Genomic DNA, 19,937 nt, shown 5'->3' on the forward strand with positions numbered 1-19,937 from the left:
AGAGGCCCACCTCAGTGGCATGATTTATGGATATGAAGCAATCATGTATTTCTATGTGTGGTGGAAAAGGCAGAAGAAGGAGAGTTTGGATTTGAAGAGTTTGGATTTGATATCCCGCTTTATCACTACCCGAAGGAGTCTCAAAGCGGCTAACATTCTCCTTTCCCTTCCTCCCCCACAACAAACACTCTGTGAGGTGAGTGGGGCTGAGAGACTTCAAAGAGGTGTGACTAGCCCAAGGTCACCCAGCAGCTGCATGTGGAGGAGCGGAGACGCGAACCCGGTTCACCAGATAACAAGTCTACCACTCTTATCCACTACACCACACTGAATAGTTGTGTAGCTATTCTTGTGCAAATATTAAAACGCACAGCTCTGAAAGTATGGACTATATTATAGTATGGAGTATAATGAATCTATATGTATCTATCTGTCTCAGAGGTGTGTGTGTGTGTGTAAAATAAAATTTTGATATATAGTCCTTTATATATGAGAGTGATTTGATTTCTGTTTCAGCTTTGTAGACTTATTAGGCTACTTCATATCCATGCTCTTTAAGTGACTTTCACTTTTTTGGGTTGCATTTGGTTAATAATATTTGTAGCAGCAAAAGAACAATCATGTGCTTAAAAAAAACTATATTGAATACTGGCATTTCATGAATCCTGTAATTGTCAGCAGCACAAATTGCTACCATTACTATTATTGCTGCTCCTTTCAAGGATGGGTTGTTTCATGATTTAAAAAATATATATACTTCAGAAGGAGGGGAAGAGAACCTAATAACTGTACGGTGCTGATGGGCCAATGTCAGGTGGATATAGCACATGTGGTATATTATTTGGGCACAAAATCTCAGGTACTTAAGGCACAATATTTATTTTATTTACTTCCTATTTGATTACACATTTTTCATGTGGATTTCAAGGCAGCATATATGGGCTTCCACATACAGACCAAACTCAGACCTGCTAAGGTTTAAGCAACTTGCTTCATCAGAAGCTGGTGTTATGATCCATCAGACCTCAGAAATACACTTTTTCAAAAAGGTTTCCACAATTTTGGCCACTAGCATATAATCTTTTGAGTGGTCATAAGAGATAAGCAATGCCTAAGGATTATATATTCCCAGTCTGCAAAATATCAGGTGATAAGGTGACCTGGTTGGTTCAGTGAATCTTGGAACAAGTTGCCCTGATAAGATGCAATAAATGAACCTCAATGCTGTTCCATGTGGGAAGCTGCTTCACAGAAACACTTTCTCCATGGCATTATCCTCCCACACAGTTTAATTTTGGGGGCATCAATGCAACATAAGTGAACATATGAGTTTGGGTTTAAGGGCTATTATTTTAACCAACCAAAGAGTGTATTAACCAAAGGGGACAACAATTTCATTACAATTTGCCAAACTGCAGACCTTAACATGCAGCATACAGCAATTACATAATACAAGGCATCAATGATTTAAAGAAAGGGAGTCAGAATTCATAAGTATTGTCTGCTACCTCATACCTAGCTTAACTACCATTAGGCTTCTGAATCTCCAGCGCAACTTATTGCAATATCATCTTGCTCTCTCTTTCTAATCTTTCTTAAAGCCAGAGCATTAAGCACCACTTTATGTGTCATAAATCTGTTTGGGTCGCACAAAAGAAAGTGAAAGTGTTTCTGCCATAGTAAGCCTGCTTCCAGGAATTAGCAAAGGTTTCAGGAAATGATCTCTTGGATCCCCATTTAATGGGGAGATTAGCAAGTAATGTATGGTGTCTTCCACTTGAGGTTGGCCACATATGCAGAGTCTGTCATCATATGGAACCTTATTGTAGCAGCCATCCGAGATGCTGTGGGCATCACTTGGAATATGTGCTCCATAAAGGCATTTCTTAATGCAGTAGGCATGAGTCTGTTCAAATAACATGCTCTGAAATGCTCTATTTTCAGAAATGGGAACCATGGCAAGAGTCTATAATTCCTGATTAAGTGCAAATCCCTTCTGGATTCTATCCAGAAGAGCCAATCCCGAAGTTGTCGCTGGTCAGAGCAGAATTCAAGTCTCAAAAGTAATAACTATAAGGTTTTGACATATGGACTTCCAGTGTTGATTATTATTCCATTTCATATAAAGCAAAGGCAGGAAAATGTTCAGTTGGAAGAGTTGCAATTTGTTTGCGGTAACTTAGCTGGGCACAGTCAGCTCTTGCCTTGATTGTTTGCCATCCAGATTCTGTATACGAGAGAACTCTGGAGCTTGCTGAAGGGGGGCGTGGAATTGTTTTGGAAGCCATGTCTATTATTCAGATGAGGACGGTGGGGCGGGTATGTGTGTTAAAGCTTGTAGTGATGTGGGCTCCTTGTGTCATGTGGAAGAATCATGATATGTGACAAGTTTGAGCAAGTTAAAGTGTTTGTGTTTTGAGATAATTGCATGAAAAAGAAAGTGTAAAGAAGTTTTAGGTTGACCCAAGAAAGCAGAGACTTTTATCTCATTACCAGTTCTTATACAGCTGCTGAATCTAAGGATGGCTGGGGACTCTGTGCCCCATCTGCTTAATCATTGATTTATTTCTGAGCTTTTATTTGTTTCAGATGTTTCTTGACATTCAGGGCAGCAGAAATTCTTCAGAATTGCTTCAGTTGAAGAAAACTTACCACATTTATGATTACTCAGTCTGTTGTGTAGGAACTATTGAAGACAGCAGCATAAATGATCCAGTTTACCTAGCACTAGGTCATGATTTGAGAAAGACTGTTTAGCTCAAACAAGAGGGTTCCTGAACAGAAGATTGCAGCTGTTGTAATCCTCCTCCAGTCCTGCTGCTGTTGCTGCTGCTGTAGCTGCACTGCCTTGAACTAAGCCATAATTTGACTTAGTATGTCATCCAAACCTGGGCTCATGTTTTATCTACTCCAGACAAACCATGAGCTGTGGTTTGTCTGGAGTGAAACAAACCATGAGCCTGGGTTCTAACAGCATGCTAATACAAAACATGTTTAGCTTATGTCAATGCAACAGGACCAGGGGAAGAGTGCAGCAACTGCACTGCTCCTGAAGACTATATTTTTGTGTGTTAGTGCTATGCCATGGCCTTGGCTTAGCATGATGTGAGAACCAAACACCAGCCTCATTTCAGTTTCCTGATGCCAGGAATGATCTGAATCAGCTGCTGCACAACTCACTGGCACCAGCCCTCCTTTGCATGCTCAAGCAAGCAATGAGTGTTTGGTGCTAAGAGCTGGGAGACAGTGGTGATTCGGTTGCTGGGCAGTGATGGCAGCAAATATTTTGTATGGGGATGCAGATTACTCACTTGACAAGGAGGAAGGAGCAGGAAGGGAAACATGACCAGTAACTGCCAATACTGTATGGGGAAAACAGATGTAGAAAAGCAGTGAGGCAAGAGACCACACCAGTCTCATAATGGTGGTATACAACCCTGCTCTTAACGCTGTTGTGGGACTACATGAACTGATGTTAGGCCCATGCAGAGGTGAGAGCAGCCAGGTACACTTGCCCCAGGCATTGGAGGACTAAGCTGGCGGGGGGGGGGTGCTGTTAGGGGCCTGCTGGATTTATGCTGTCGTGCCAAGAATGCCCCATGCTTCCCAGCCAACCAGGGACTTAATGGGTGAAATGGCCATGGGCGATATGCCCATGCTTGTCTGTATGTACTGCAAGGCTTTGCTAGTAAAATCTGGACCTGCATTATTGCATACTAGTGTGCAGCGTTTGATCAGATTAGGTGGTGGTGCTGCGGTGCTGCATCTCGTGAACAAGACACTCTCCAGGCCTCAGACAAGCTTGGCATATGCCTGTCTGATGCAGTAGGCTCTTCTCGTGTTTTTATGTTCTTTTTAAAAAATAAACAAATCACTAATCCCAGAGCAGTTAACTTTCAACAATATTATGTAGAAGATAGAAAGGCCTTGCTTTTATTTTAATGCGCTTTTCAAATCTACAAATATATAGAGAAGTGGTGCAGTACAAAAACAAAACAAACCCCAGTTGTAGACTACAGAGGTACCTCGGGTTACAGATGCTTCAGGTTGCAGACTTCGCTAACCCAGAAATAGTACCTTGGGTTAAGAACTCTGCTTCAGGATGAGAACAGAAATCACGCAGCGGCAGTGGGAGGCCCCATTAGCTAAAGTGGTACCTCAGGTTAAGAGCGGACCTCCAGAACGAATTAAGTTCTTAACCTGAGGTACCACTGTAATAAAATTGTGGGAATATTTGCAATGCTGCCCCAGCAGATTTCTTTTCTCCTCTTGACCAGATTTCAGGACAAGGAGTCCTAGACCTAATTTAATCATGGCCAATGATTTTGATAGGTCTACTGTGAGTAACACTAGCATTGAATACCACCCTAAGTAAATGTATAGGACACACACAAACACACACACACACACACACACACACACACACACACACAACACTGCATTGTGAAGATGTGACTTTAAAAGTAGCCTAGTAATATAATAGAAGGAATTTTAAAAGATACTAAAACCCCACCAAATCCTAACATTTAATGCAATGAATGGAAATGTAGATAAACACTGTGTTGGATCTTGATTTCACTACCATTGAGATAGTTCCAAAGCAATGGGAGGGGGTGTTGTTGTGAGGTGCAGGCTGGGGGGGCAAGATATGAAATGGGAGGCAGTTCCAAATGGCAGGGGTCCCCACACAAAATGCCCAGTTCCTAAATTGTACAGGAAAGGTCGCCAGTCTTTTTTAGCCAGTGGGCACATCGGTGCCAGTCACAAAATGAAACAAAATGGCTGCCACACCTAAAAGGACAGAAAAAGAGATGGCAGCCTTATTGCCCCCAACAAATGGTAAATAAGGCAGCTACACCAGCCACTGCCACACTCGGAAAGAGAAGCTCTTTGCATCTCTCCTTGGTTCATAATGGAAAGCAGGGTGGGTGACCAATCATGGAATCCATTGAAATGTGGACATATTTCAGAGGGTTGTGTACCATGTAGGAGAGGCTAAGCCAGTGGAAACAGGAACTGAGCAGGGAGAGCAAACAGCAAGAAGAAACAGTGCATTGTAGATTTTTGAGATGATATTTACAGAAGTTTTATGGTGAATGCAACAGCCAGTGGTGGACACACTGTTGTCTGCATGTGCCACATTGGTGACCCCTCTTATATGGAATGGTCCTCCTTATGAAATGCTGTCCTGCAGAGTACAGTGATCAGTTGGGTATATAAGAGGTGAGACAATCTTTTAGGCAAGGGTATTGTGTCTTGTTTCACCGCTTGAGGTGAAATAGGAAGTACCGTCCTGCCCAGCCACTGCCACCACTGCACTCCCTTTGCCTCCTTTGGAGAAGCGGTGCTCACGAGATCTTGCTGGAAATTGGCGCCAATCCCAGTGCCGCTTTCCCACTGGCACCATTTCTCCACCAGCCCCGCTTCTCCTGCAGTAGAGGTGGCGGGGCAGGTGGGCCTTCTCAAGGGCTTCTGCCACCTAAGGCGGTGCCTTCACCCTGCCTTATGGTTGGGCTGGGCCTGCTTTTAGGTATGATAACAATATTCATTAATTAAAATAAACTTCTACTTGATTTCCTTAATCTGTAGATCAATCAACAGTAAAACTGATTAGTGTGAATAAACTTGATATTTTAAATATATAAACATGACCCCCCCCTGAAATTTAGGAAAGTTAAAAACTAAAAGGAACAAAATTTAGCTCATTTTAAAGGTTTTAAAGGTTTAAAGCCTTCCTTTACAGAATTAACTTTAAAAATGGATGCAGAACTGCTCAGCAAAAGGATACTAATATGGATCATATGCAGTTCCAACTTTCAGCGTAAATGAGACACTTTAAATGCTTGTTACATTTAAAGCTTGCTACTGGGGATATTCATATTACTCCCTGAATTTTACAGCTGGTTTTCTTTCTTGCTGTGAGATCAAATTGCTTTAGCTTCTCTTTGCTTATTCTGGAGCGGGAAAGCATTGCTGTAACTTGCTGAGAACAATTTTCCTTAATTCTGTGCAGGATATTATTGGAAGCAAGTAATTTTTAGATGAACTGTGTAGAAATCTCCATCTTGCATGTACAGTGAACAGTTTGACATACCTGTTGCATTATTTTAGTCTGAACTTTTAATTTTAAAAAGTACTTGGGAAACAAAGGGGTTAGTCCAACAGGCAAAAATTAAAACATCCTTACTTGCTGGATGATACAAATCCTTGATTCTACACTCATAGCTGCTTCAAACTTCATGTGCCTTAGAAACAATAATTCACTAATCCTGAAAAGAAATATACAGTGGTACCTCGGGTTACATACGCTTCAGGTTACATACGCTTCAGGTTACATAGTCCGCTAACCCAGAAATAATGCTTCAGGTTAAGAACTTTGCTTCAGGATAAGAACAGAAACCATGCTCTGGTGGTGCAGCAGCAGCGGGAGGCCCCATTAGCTAAAGTGGTGCTTCAGGTTAAGAACAGTTTCAGGTTAAGAACGGACCTCCAGAACGAATTAAGTACTTAACCAGAGGTACCACTGTATAGCTTATTATGCTTACTGCTTATTGGAGTGTTTTAGCATTGGATGGGGAAGATGTTATTAAGGGCATTGCATTAAGTTTAAAAGACTCTGTAATATATTTGCTACTGATAAGTCAAACAAAACTTGTTGAACTGGAATATGAATTAGATATCTTACTTTCATATGCATGCATACTATTCATTTGAGTTGAACTTCAGGGGCCTTGTTCATATAGCTATCTGAAAATATTTGTTCCTGTATTATAATGTCATAACCTTGTATCAACATGAGTCTTTAAGATGCTACAGTAAATCATATCTTTCTCATTGTGCTGAAACATGGTGTTAATGTATTGTTATATTTCACCACTCAGGGCTGCTACTCCTGTTTGCTTTGCTTGCCTGAACCACCCATCTGGCCCTCTTGCCAAAATTACCTCCCTCCCCTTAGAGTTACCCAAAGCCTCTTGTGATCCTCCTGCTTCTTCCCTTACCCATGTGGAAGTGTAAAGGAGAAGCACAGGGAGGAGCATGAAAAGCTTAGATGTTCTTGTGCCAGCTGATTAGAATAAAGAGTCAGTCTTGCAGGAGGAGGTGCGGGGAGAAAGGGAGGCCGTCAGAGGAAGTAGGTGGCTGCAGCTGCAGCAGTGGATGACCAGACTGACCGGCTGCTGCTTCTGCCCACCTTCTTTCCTGCGCTTTTACCTTCCCTATGCAGTGGTACCTTTTTATCTACTCGCGCAGGTATGCTTTCGAACTGCTAGGATGGGACAGGGCAATGGGAGCTCACCCCATCATGTGGATTCGAACTGCCGACCTTCCGATCAGCAAGCCCAAGAGGCTCAGTGGTTTAGACCACAGTGCCACCTATGTCCCTCTAAGGCCAATAGTAGCACTGTCCAGCCTGGGGATCTGGATCCTGGAGGCAGGAGCCCCGGGGCTGGCAGGCTGAGAAGCCAGTGGAGCTGATGGGGTTGGCTGCTGCAGCCTGTTATTGCTTTCCCTCTGTGATTCACCTGGGCTGCCCATCCACCATGTCTTGTCACTCTGTAGTTTGCAGTGCCACCTGTCTGTGGTCAAGCAAAGTGCAGCGTGACAGCATTCTTGCATTTTTATGTGTGTAGAACGACAAAGGTTCTGCCTTGTAAATGGATCAGTAAGGTGATAGTCAACTAAATCCTGCTCAGATGAGACCCATTGAAGTTACTCAAGCCCAGTGATTTCAACTCTGAGTATGATGCATACCAACCCAGGGCTGCCCCTCAATCAGCTTCATTTAATCAGTATGATGAGTAGCCACTGTATTGGGTTGCTTTGTTCAGCTTTGCAGACAATAAGAAATATTACTAGCTCAAAGTTCTTTGCCTGCCTATCTATGTATGTGTCTAAAGGAAGCCCAGCAAGTTTTAAGGGTTTGTTTGTTGTTGCTTTTTGCTTTAAAAGTCTTTCTGTAGTATTGCTAGTTTGGGTTAATCTCAGGAAGTATTTGTGCTGCTTGAATATTCTTAGTTTCATGTAAAGAATGGCCAGCTGCTTTAGGTGTGAACTAATGAATGCACTGGGTGCTTCACAAGACAGTGAAGCACCCAGTGACGTGAGCATAGCTGAATATAGTGTTGCAAGGTGCGTAGATTAAATTGGAAAGCATTGTGGATTATATGCCCGGGTAAACAGAAAATTTGGCTAAAAACTCTAAATCAACCCTCCTGAAATGAATCCAAGGTTTTCTGATTTTTGAAAGCCCTAAGATGTTTACATGGTGTTTAAAAAATGAAACAGTAGGGGCACAGCCACACAAGTCTCTCAACATAGCAACATAGGGGTGTGCCCTGTACAAAGGCTGACCATTGGTCTATCTATACATAACCATTACTGCTGTGCTGACTTGCAAGCAGCTCTCCAGGACTTCAGATAGGAGTCTTTGCCAGGCATTCCTGGAGATGTTAGGACTCCAAATACTCCAGACAAAAGAAATGCTTTATATTTCTCAAAGAGAGGGATTTTCCTGGGGGTTGGGGGTGGTTAAGAAAAAAGAATGAAATTTTGTAAACCTAAGGTAGAACAGAACAGCTGTTTTCTCATGGGCTGCTAAGCTGAGCAGTGTAGCAAAAGGGGGTGGGGAATCTGCTTGATTTCATCTCCCGCATTTGGGCTTTCAAAACGTTTGGTTTTGAAATCGGTAGAATAACCTTCTAGATCAAAATGCTGTTTCACCAGGTAAAGCACTTATCTTAACTAATAGGATTCAGAATGATGAAAGGTTTAGGGAATTTATCTTGGCATGTTTTCTTCTGATGTTAGGAAAATGTTAAATGCCTTATCTGATTTTAATCCATACAGTACAGTACTAATAACAGGCTAGGCTGTGCAAGCAGAGTGACTTCATTACAGGCAGATTCAATATATCAACACTTAAAAGAAAAAAAAGCCAATGTACAATATATCCCTTCGAGGTATATTTCTCTAAGGTACTTTCTGCATCATTATATGAGGGGCTACATACAGCTGAAATGACAGGAAGGAACAGCTGATCTTGCTTCTCACCATGCCATCAGCTGGTTCCATTACAATAGAGAAGAGATTCAGGGAGCGGTCTCAGCTTTGTCAGGGGACCAGGAGATTAGAGATGAGATTGGAAGATGAGGGCAAAATGTGTCTGTGGGCCTGTGGCAAAGATCAAGATGAGGCAGAAGTGATTACTATAAAGCCTATGCAGGAAGCAGCTCTAGTTTTGGTGACTATCTCCAGTTTATTTTTCTGCAGTGGTGAGCATTGAATTTTTTTTGGGAGACAGAGACCTGATTTGCATGTGAGACTAAACCAAACCATGGCTTTGTGTGGATGGGCAAAAATATGGGTTCCTAGAGAGAAGATCACAGCTGCTTGCCTCTTTCTCTAGTCTTGTGTGCTAAGCTGTTGTTTGCCTTCTCATTACACAAGGATCCAGGCTCATGGTTTATCTTGCTCCAAACAAAGGTTTGTTCTATGGCTTACCTCCCATGGTTTGTCTGGGGGAGATAAGCCAAGTGCCTGGGTTAGGACACAATGCTAAGCCAAACCATGGCTTGACTCACAGCAGTGTGGCAGCAACAGGACTTGAGGAAGAGGAAAGCAACCATGATCTTATTTCCAAAAACCTGCATGTTTGCATGATCACACAAAACATGGGTTTTGGCTTTGTGTTGTGTATGAAGTGGGCTAGAATTTGTGCTGCGGGGCTGACCCTGCCATACAGGAGGATGAGTCAACCTGATTTAGGCAGCACCATGAGGAGGGAGAGGTAAAGTGGTGTCGGAATGGTGCAACGAGGCTTTCTAAAGCGTTGTCTATCATCTGGCAAGGCATTTGGGCTTGCTTTAGGTAGCAAAATGTTTTGCTGGGTTGGCAATGCTGGCGGGGGCTTCCCTTAGCTCAGCCTAATGTTTTCTGAGAAAAAGGTAAGAAGAGATAAAATAAAGGTGCATTTGCAGTTGGGTACATGTTGCACAATCTTTTTGTGGTTTAATGTAAAAGATTAAATGCTCCCTATTACAGTTTACTCTACTGGTGCTTATTATGAAAAATTGCTGATACGGGCAAGTGCTGTTACCCATTTTCCACAGCTTTGCTGCTGCTGCTTTTTTAACTGGTAATGTGAACAAAAGCATTTCACAAAAATACCTCTGGTACAGTGGGATTGCAGTGCAGTAACCTTTGGTATTCTAAACGTTCTGTGCAGAAACTAGTTATGCAATTAAAAATGGAGCCTTTGAAATGAAAGCATGGATGATTTTTAAGCATTGCTTAGGAAAGTAATTTCTAATTTTGCTTATTATTTAAAAAAGCAAGAAAAGATGCTTGGAAGTTACTTCAGCAGGACAAACAGTGCCTTTTACTGTTTTGCTAGCAAAGCGTTAGCCTTTGGGGACTTTTCAACTTTATTGTTCTATAAAACCTCATTTAATTTTCAAATGGCCACTGTAAAGCACTCTTTACTGTTTTTTTTCCATGTTATGTATAATAGCAACACTTTTGACTGCCAAGAGTTTATGTTGTCAAAGGGTTCTCTGTGCTCATCTCAACAATAGTCATTTATTTTCCCTTGTTCTGTTTTACCTTCTGGCAAAAAAGGGCTGCCATATCTTTTATAGTGCTTTTTCTGGAAACGATGCCAAACACAAATAGCATTTTGTGGAAATTATCACTTGGATCTTCCCAAAGCAGAGAATGAGAGAGGTGAATAGAATGGATGTTTTAAATATTTTAAAAATGGGCATATCTCCAAAACCACATTTTTACTTATTTATTTCTAAAACATATACTCTGCTTTTCAGCATAAGTTAGCAGGGCTGGACTTTGATCCTTCAAATTTCAGTGGCGATTTGTATGAGGCCAAAATTCAGTGCGGCTCTTTCTCTCGCTTTCTGTTCTGTTCCCTTCACTATGTCATGGTTGCAAAGCCATGTGGTGCCCTCTAGGCTCAGCGCTCAGTGCTGCCCTAAATCCACCTTGATAAATTTGCATTATGTATATTAGCTTAGGGATGCGGGTGGCGCTGTGGGTTAAACCACAGAGCCTAGGGCTTGCCGATAAGAAGGTTGGCGGTTCGAATCCCCGCGACGGGGTGAGCTCCCGTTGCTCGGTCCCTTCTCCTGCCCACCTAGCAGTTCGAAAGCGCATCAAAGTGCAAGTAGATAAATAGGTACCGCTCCAGCGGGAAGGTAAATGGCATTTCCGTGTGCTGTTCTGGTTTGCCAGAAGCAGCTTAGTCATGCTGGCCACATGACCCGGAAGCTGTGCGCCGGCTCCCTCGGCCAGTAACGTGAGATGAGCGCCGCAACCCTAGAGTCGGACACGACTGGACCTAATGGTCAGGGGTCCCTTTGCCTTTTTTACAGTACTTACAGTGGGATGCGGGTGGCGCTGTGGGTTAAACCACAGAGCCTAGGGCTTGCCGATAAGAAGGTCGGCAGTTCAAATCCCTGCGACGGGGTGAGTTCCCGTTGCTCGGTCCCTGCTCCTGCCCACCTAGCAGTTTGAAAGCATGTCAAAGGGCAAGTAGATAAATAGGTACCGCTCCAGCGGGAAGGTAAACAGCATTTCCATGTGCTGTTCTGGTTTGCCAGAAGCGGCTTAGTCATACCCTAGAGTCAGACACGACTGGACCTAATGGTCAGGGGTCCCTCTACCTATATTAGCTTACAATTGACCGTGTACTTGCTAATATTAAATCCAGAAGATTCAAGAGCATCGTTAGTGCAGTTTTCACAGTAGAGATTGCACTGGTTCAGTTCAGATGATTTGGAGGTCCCGTCACAAGAAACAATAGTTTGCTGCAGTGGTGGCTGGTAACATTTTGGTTTGGTAGGCTGCAATTTTTCACTTTGCTGTTTTCAACGCAAGAGCACTTATTTAGGAAAGTGTGCCATTACACATGTTACAGAGTGCCATTGTCTCCTCCTTTCTACCCCCCCCCCAATTAATTATTCTCTGCAATTCTGTGGACAGGTAAAGAGTTTTCATGAAAGAGGGCCCAAGTATGATTTTCAGACAAGATTGACTCCATACCTCTTGTTTAGAAATTAAGCCACACCATATGACATAAGTTTTTTTTATCTATCTGTTGCCCAAAAAACTAAAACTTTTAAAATGCGATGAAAACTTGCTTCCACTTGCATAGTTTTCTTCTCTCCCAAAAGCAATTTAACTATTCATTATCCAACATACTTCTGTTTCTATTTTTTAGTATTTTTTTTAGTATTCCAAACCACCACCACCACCCCACACCAAAAAAAAAAAAGATTGTTTAATTTGAGCCATGGCACATCAGAGCACATCAAAACATATTTGAAATGCATGGCTCAGTGAAGTTAATGATCTCTGTTCATGTGGAGAGTTAATATCTTCCAGGTGTGGATAAGAATATGGAGTCACATTCAGATAGGCATAGAGCCCAAACATTTCATTATGGAACTTCCCCAAAAAGCTCACAAAAGAGCAAGGTAGAAATAATTGTGAAATCATTTCCCAACATTCCTGCACATTCAATATATATTACCCACCAGAGGTAATAGCTCTCTGAAAAGCTAGTCATGGGTTCAACCAAAAATTCCAGCTTGACTCCAAAAAAGGTAACCAACTAATCTCAGGATGAAACTGAGGTAAGAGACAACGTTGTCTGTGCAAAGCTCCAAATAAGCTGTGGGAGGCAGGCAGCCTGGCCTTAAATAACGAAGCGCTGCCACCCACCTAATGGACCAAAAGGCTCCATGTATTGGGGGATGCCAATGTGTTCCCTGTCAAGTGGCCATTCTGACTTTGATGGGGACGGGGGGGAGGGGGGAATCCATTCCTGCTTGAGTGCAAAGGGACAGCAATGCTGGATTAGAAGGGCCTTTGGTCTAGTCCAGCAGGTCTCTTCTTACGCCCTTGGCAAAATCCACCACCGACTTCTGCCCTGATCATGAGGCAGCAGGAGTTTCAATAGCAGCACATCTGCCATGCCAATCCCCCCCAATTCCACTTACGATCGCTCTGTAAATAGAGGTTATTGTTGTATGGAGGTGATACATAGCCACAAATGCAAAAGCACTATTATTCAGAAAGCCAATTGGAATTATGCCTCGCTAGGGATTTTCAAAAAAAAACAGGCTGCTTATCCAGTCCCTGTTTTGTTTAAATATCATTTACTGTGATGATTTTTGACCAATACAAACCACACACACACATAAAAAAATAATAATCAAGAAATCCAAACACGGTATGGAGTACAGTGTCTTCCTGCTTACAATTATCTTACAGAATATTTGCTATGGTGTGAACTACCCGCTCTTTCAGTTGTGAGCATAGATCAGCCCTGAAAGATTTCTAGTGGCTGGCAGAACCATCCCAGACGACCCCTTTTTTACACATTAATCATAATTGTAATACTAAAGTTAGTGTGTTTATGTGTATATTTAGCAAAGTCCACAATCACCGTGCATTTTTATGTCTACAGATGTGTACACGGCCTCTCCTCCTGCTCCTATTCGTAGTCTTCCTGACCAACTAGTAAAACTATAATTCTCAGGAAATATTAGGATTATAAAAATATTTTAGTTTTGATAGATTTTAACATTAATTTTATTTTAAAATAACTTGAAAGCCCTTATTTTTGCATCATATGTATGTCAATGCCTTTGTTAGAAAATGATAAGCATTCAGTGATTTCGTGAACCACAAGCTCTTCTTAGAGAACAATCCTATGCATATTTACATGGGAGTGAGTCCCACTGTGTTCTTTGTGTCATTAGCATGTGTTTAGGATTGTATTCTAAGCTCTGTAAGTGATCTCTTGCGTACAGAGAGCTGAGGAGCATTATTTGTATTGCACAGGACAGTGCAATTTCTGGAAAGCTGTGTCTTCAGTGCAGTTAAGAAGAAGATTTTAATCTGCTGATAATTTTTAAAACAAGGTGTTGGGTACATTGCTAAGTGCCCATTAGGATAAAGAAGGATGCTGTAATTAAAAGTACTACAGCACCTTTGAACAAAATTCTGTCCTGATTTCCTTACAGTGTTTTTCATTGTGTAACCCATATAAATAAGTTCTGTTTGTACTGATTTCCTTTCCTTCAGTTCTTTTATATTTTCTTTTTAAAAAATGCAGTGTTCAGGAAGCTTGGTTCCTGCCCTGCTCTCTGTTTTGATTACCTTAATCAGCTCCTGCTGCACAGCCCAGCAGAGGGAGCTCAAAGGCACCAGATGCTAAAGGCTTTTTTCCCTGCAAGGGAGCATGAACAAAAGCTTGAAAAGAATAGCGCATTTATTTGTAGGAACCCAGCATGCAGACCATTTAAAAGGAAGAGAGTTCAGAATTAAAACAGGTTTTGAGATATACATGATTTCAGCAGATAAGTTGATGACTTATTTAAAATTAGGAAGGAATTCTGAAATATTGTCTAACTAGATTTTTGTTTTTTTGTTTTTTGTTTTCTTCCATGTTTTGCATCTGGTGGGGTTCTGGCAACTGTTCTTCATTATAGAAAGTAAGTTTGTATTAATGTATGTCATACCTTATTGGATACAATTTTGTTTTGATTTTGTGTGTGTGTGTGAACAACACATTTACACAGTTCTTGTAGAAGTCCTTAAAATATATTTGTGGGTCACCTGGCATTGGATAATGGATTTGATAAATGCAGTGAAGTGTGCTAAACAGTATTTTTCTGCAGAACTATGCAGTAGAAATATATAAACTATGTGTGTGTGTGTTCGTGCTGGGGGAGGGGGAAATTTGCCAAATATAGGCTGAGGCATTGCTCATGGAATATGCCATCATCTTATTTGGGCTGATCCCCCACTCCCTCAGCAGCTTCCACAGCACATCCCACCTTCTTCAGGACAGTCATCCACACTCCAGAGAGGATCTTTGAGGAGCATAGTAGCTGCATTGAAAAGAGGGGGTGGTGATTTTTTCTTATATGGATTTCATTCTTTCCTTATTTGTTTACATAATTCATATACCATGCTTTCACATATATTTATTTTCCCAGGGAAGTTAACATAGGAGTAAGAAACAAAAAGTAATAGTAGTACTGGTAGTAGTTAATAATAATAATAATAATAATAATAATAATAATAATAATAATAATAATAATACAGTCGTGCTTTGGAAGTCGAGCAGAAGTCCATTCGACTTCCAAAACACTTGGAAAGCAAAACACGGCTTCTGATTGGCTGCAGGAAGCTCCTACAGCCAATCGGAGGCCGTTTAAGTTGTGCCGGACATTGAGCTTCCAAAAATCGTTTGAAAACCAGAACACTCACTTCCAGCTTTCAATTGTTTGGGAGCTGAAACATATGAGTTCCAAAGCGTTTGGCAACCAAGGTACAGCTGTACAAAGCTTACAACTAACATGGCAAATTAAAAACAATAAACTTAAAACAGCAACAGCCAATTTTAAATAGGTGATGAAATCAGACTGCTTTTAAAGAATGCTCACATTAGCAGATTCTAAAATGTGGGAAAACAGAAATGTTTTGCCTGGCATCTAAATGATACTACCAAGCTCTACAGGTAGATCTCCTTGGGGAGGTCATTCCAAAGACCAGGAGCCACCACAGGAAATGCTCTCTCCAGCTCTCAGCTTTGGCAGCTTCAGAATGGGTAGGATAGTTGATATGGGAACAGATTGCCAAACAAATATCCGGGTTCTAAGCCATGTATGATGTTGAAATTGCGCACATTAAAATCACATAAAATGCAATTGTACTATAACCAATTTCAATCTCTAATTTATATAATCAGAGGGTTCGAGGTTGAAGTAGAAGCTCTTGGATATTAAATAGGGTCTTACCATATATTTCTGTTTACCAAAGCTTTCTGTACCATACCTTGCTGCCCCTGTAGGCAATGCCGTGATTATTTGATGTGCAGAGTAGCAGGAATTCACAATCAATGCCAACTTACAGGAGCTGAAGAACCTGGTATTTTTTTGCCATTGGTGAGGCTTCTATTTCATGTTAACAAGCCTGAATCAACAGCTGCTCATGAAAACAAGCACTTGGTTCCCCCCTTCTGCTTTTAGGTAGTGTTGTTTGCTATGGCAGAGCATCATCAACTCTTTGGATTTGTGTTGCTCTTTACACTCTTAGATTTTGCTTTGCACATGCTCTGAAAGCTTTGTAATAGTGCCTACTAGAGCTCTTCCTTTTGATGGTAATAAAACTTCTGCTTCTTTGCAAGATATCATTTATATGGAGAAGGAAATGCATAGTTCTTAAGTCATCATATCAAGTTAATGGTTGTGAAAGATTGCAGACCTGTTTTCTGTTCATAATTTTATATCAATTTTTGGTAGATGAGCATATTGGTACCCATGAGACATATCTTGCTATGTCCATTCATTTTGCTTTGTTTTGTCTGACCAGAAAAATATATCTTTTAACTATTAATCTAGTAAGGGTGGTAATGCAGTCCAGACATCTTCCTGCACCTGCTGTTCCAAACTGCTTATTAAACTCAAGTTGGGGTCTGTTTAATGATCTCAATGGACAAATGGGAAAGCAGTGCTAAAGCAATAGAAAGATGACGCAGGGAAATGGGTTCATATACTGACCAAAGAGATTATGGCAACTGCATGCATGGAGCTTCTGGATAGAACAGGGATGAGCAACCAGTGGCCCATGACTATGACTCTCACTATCCCCAAACACGGATGATGGTGGCTGTGGATTATGGAGTTCAGTAACAAATTCTTGACCCTTGGGATAGATCTGCATAAAAGGCCAAAATAATGAACCTTTCTGGATCAGAGCATCTAGTCAATCATTCTGTTCTCACAATGAAGGATGTGAAGCAACACAGCACTTTATCCCAGTGTTCTCCCCAGCAAGTGGTATTTGCAGGCATGTTGTCTTTGATTCTGGGGCCATCATGACTAGTAGCCATTGTTAGCCTTACCCTTCATGAAGGAAAAAATGCAATCTTTAATGCTGTTGAGACAATCAAAACTATATATTTCATCCAATTTCACTTGTACTATGACAGCATTTGATTCATTTCCAAGAATCTGACTTCATGACTACCAACTCCATTTGAGATTATATATGTATGAGAGAGGGAAGGGGGTGAGGGAGATAGTATATATTGGGCTGCTAAATACTACATGTCAGATACTCACTCCACGAAGAACATTCTGAAGGAAATCATGTGTTATTCTGAGTTATGCTACTATAACGCTTAAATAAAGAATACATGTTAGTGCATCTTTCTTATGCATACTACATTAATAATTTAATTTGATAACTAGTGTTATTTGAGTTCATAAATATTCTTCAAGGGTTATTTGAGGTCAGATACGTTCTTCAAGTGTTTTTCCCCTTGAAAAGCCAAATTTATTTGTTACAAATGAATTTTAAAGACGTTTCACATAATATCTTGCATGAGGAGTTCAGTGGTCTATAATGGAAATTGCATATGCTTGCCAAAAGAAATATATGTTCCACTGAGTTGCACACCATGAATGCTGTGAATCAATAAATAATCATAAATGCAAGGAATGTTGAACTTAAGACTGGGGAGACCTAAGCTCTAATACCCATGTACCTTGAAACTCGTTGGGTAACCTTGGACCAGTCTCCATCTCTCAGCCTAACCGTCTCCCAGAATGGTTGCATAGATGGAATTAAATAATAGTCTGTGTATGCCAAGCTAAGATTTTTGAAGGAAATGCAAGGTACAAATATGATAACTAAAAAGCCCTAGAAATTGCTTTGTAGTGATTCCTGATAAAATTATCTGTCTTAACACTCGCTCATGCATGTTTGAGTAAACAGTATTTTATTTATTCATGTGTTTATTAAAAAGACTTATATCCTGCCTTTTGGATTGAAAAGGACATACAAAGCAGCTCAGAAACCAAAATACCTATTAAAAACACATTATGCAAAACAACCAACCATTAGCTAATTTTATTAAATTAAGCAGCAGTAATTCTATTTTAACTCAATAGAAGAAGCAGTGTGTACAAGCCCGCTGAACAATATTGTCTAACAGCAATATTGAGTTCTGATTAACACTTTATCAGTACACAACAATGATTCAAAATGACAAAAAGACTTGTAATTGACATGCCTGTTTATTGAATGAAACTATTACCTTGATTTAACTGCATTCATTATGTATTGGTATTTGCATTATTTAATTAGAACTTACATGAAGAAAAACAGTTGAAATCCTATGTTTAATTAAATGTGAACGACTACAGTCATAACGGATAGAAATGGAGTGCTGCAAATTAATTGTTCTCTTTCCACAAATATTTTCCCCAAATTATCTACATATTGGGGAGGCGAGTAGTTTTCCTGAAGAGTATACAGGGCATTATGCTTCATTATATCTTCTTGTCCAGATTTCATGAGCGGAAATCTTTTGACTTCTCCTGTGCTTAGAAATGTCCTTAAGATTCATTTGTGTCTTATACTATGTGACCATAGAAACATAGAATCATAGAACTGTAGAGCTTTGTCAGATTGGCCTGTCTCTTGAGCAGCAATCCATCCTCAACACTTAATCTAGAAGTAAATTCCTTTGAAATCAAAGGAACTTTATTGCCAGCAAGTGTACTTAGGAAAGTTGCCCATCACGTAAAAAGCTTCAGATTACTGTAACGTTGTCTAAAGCATACAAGACATGCATGTTTGCATTGGCTGTGTTAAGGAAATGCTGTTCATACTTGTTCATAGCTCACACTTGCAATGCTAAATGTGTTCTTCCTGGGGTATTTGCTATTCTTTTGTTGCTTTCCCATCCTATGGGATGCAGCTGCCCTTGAACTTGGTTCTGTTTTGATCATTCATGTGCAAAGCCACATTGTCTGTAACATTCTAAAAATGAGGCTTCATTGTGTTATTTGCAAAGTAATTTCACATAAATATTTGGACTGTAGTTCTGTTTAAATGTAGAGCTGTTTACTGTGTGAAAATAGCATAATTATAATTTGCAGACTTTTTGCCTGAAGCTGGAGGGACAGATGCATATGATTAAGTTTCAACTGGCCTGTTATTGTAATGTAGATGTTTTCAGGGTTGGGAGGTTTTTTAGTTTTTTTAAGGGAAGCATGGGTTTAGAAAGAAATAAAAAGAGGGAAGAGTGTTACACGAAACAGTCCATTGCAGCCTGCTTCATTTTTTCCCATTTTTGTTTTTCAGTGGCACTTCTCCATTAGCTTGTCTGAATGCAATGCTTCATACTAACACTCGTGTAGGTGATGGGACATTCTTCAAAATTCCTGGCAAGGCAGGACTCTACGCACTCAAAGTAAGTTGCATTTTTAGTGATGAAAGTACCCAAAGCCATGAAGAGCATTTTATGTAAATCTTAATGAAATGCAAAAGTAAACCAGTTGAATTTGGGGAGGCTGTATGAGGAAAAGATCTGAAAGTTCTTTCTAGCTCTGTTCAGATGTCATTTAAAGCTACTTACACTTCAGTTAAATGCTGGCTGTCTTCTGATAACAAAAGTATATGAGTTCCTGAATTTCTCCCTCCCTTATGTGCTTAGCTGGGTTAAAATACTACCTTCTCAAAGCTTAGAAAACGTATTTTGTTTTATATGCACTAACCTCAAAAGGATGATTGATGTTCTTAAGACATATTGGACTTGCGTTTAAAAGAACAATATTTGCCAATGTTGCATTTAGGGAGCTTTCACATACTACATTTTACAATCCTGCACATCCTAAGGAACTGAGATTGTAAAGCTGTGGTTCAAATAATGACTTTATGCAGGCTGAATAGAATTCCTTTCTGAGATCCTTAATCAAATTCATTTATTTGATAACTGGTGTGTGAAAGAGTAAAGAGGGGTGTGGGCAAAGGGGGAAAAGATAATGAGTTTTATGGAGCAGGTTTACTTTACAATTTTTAATTTAAATTTATAAATTCTGAAATTGATACAATAGGACATA

General features: G+C 40.5%; 1 protein-coding gene across 5 annotated transcripts in view; it reads left to right on the plus strand.

The window, feature by feature from the left end:
• ASXL3 (ASXL transcriptional regulator 3) overlaps positions 1-19,937 on the plus strand; it is a 98,185-nt gene that overhangs the window by 30,701 nt on the left and 47,547 nt on the right. For all 5 annotated transcript variants that reach the window (XM_033155120.1, XM_033155121.1, XM_033155124.1 and 2 more), the window contains one exon: positions 19,180-19,288. In XM_033155120.1, the coding sequence (XP_033011011.1) occupies positions 19,180-19,288 (109 nt within the window). The remainder of the gene's footprint in view (positions 1-19,179; positions 19,289-19,937) is intronic.

The sequence above is a fragment of the Lacerta agilis genome, chromosome 7, assembly GCF_009819535.1.
Source record: "Lacerta agilis isolate rLacAgi1 chromosome 7, rLacAgi1.pri, whole genome shotgun sequence".
Lineage (NCBI taxonomy): Eukaryota > Metazoa > Chordata > Lepidosauria > Squamata > Lacertidae > Lacerta > Lacerta agilis.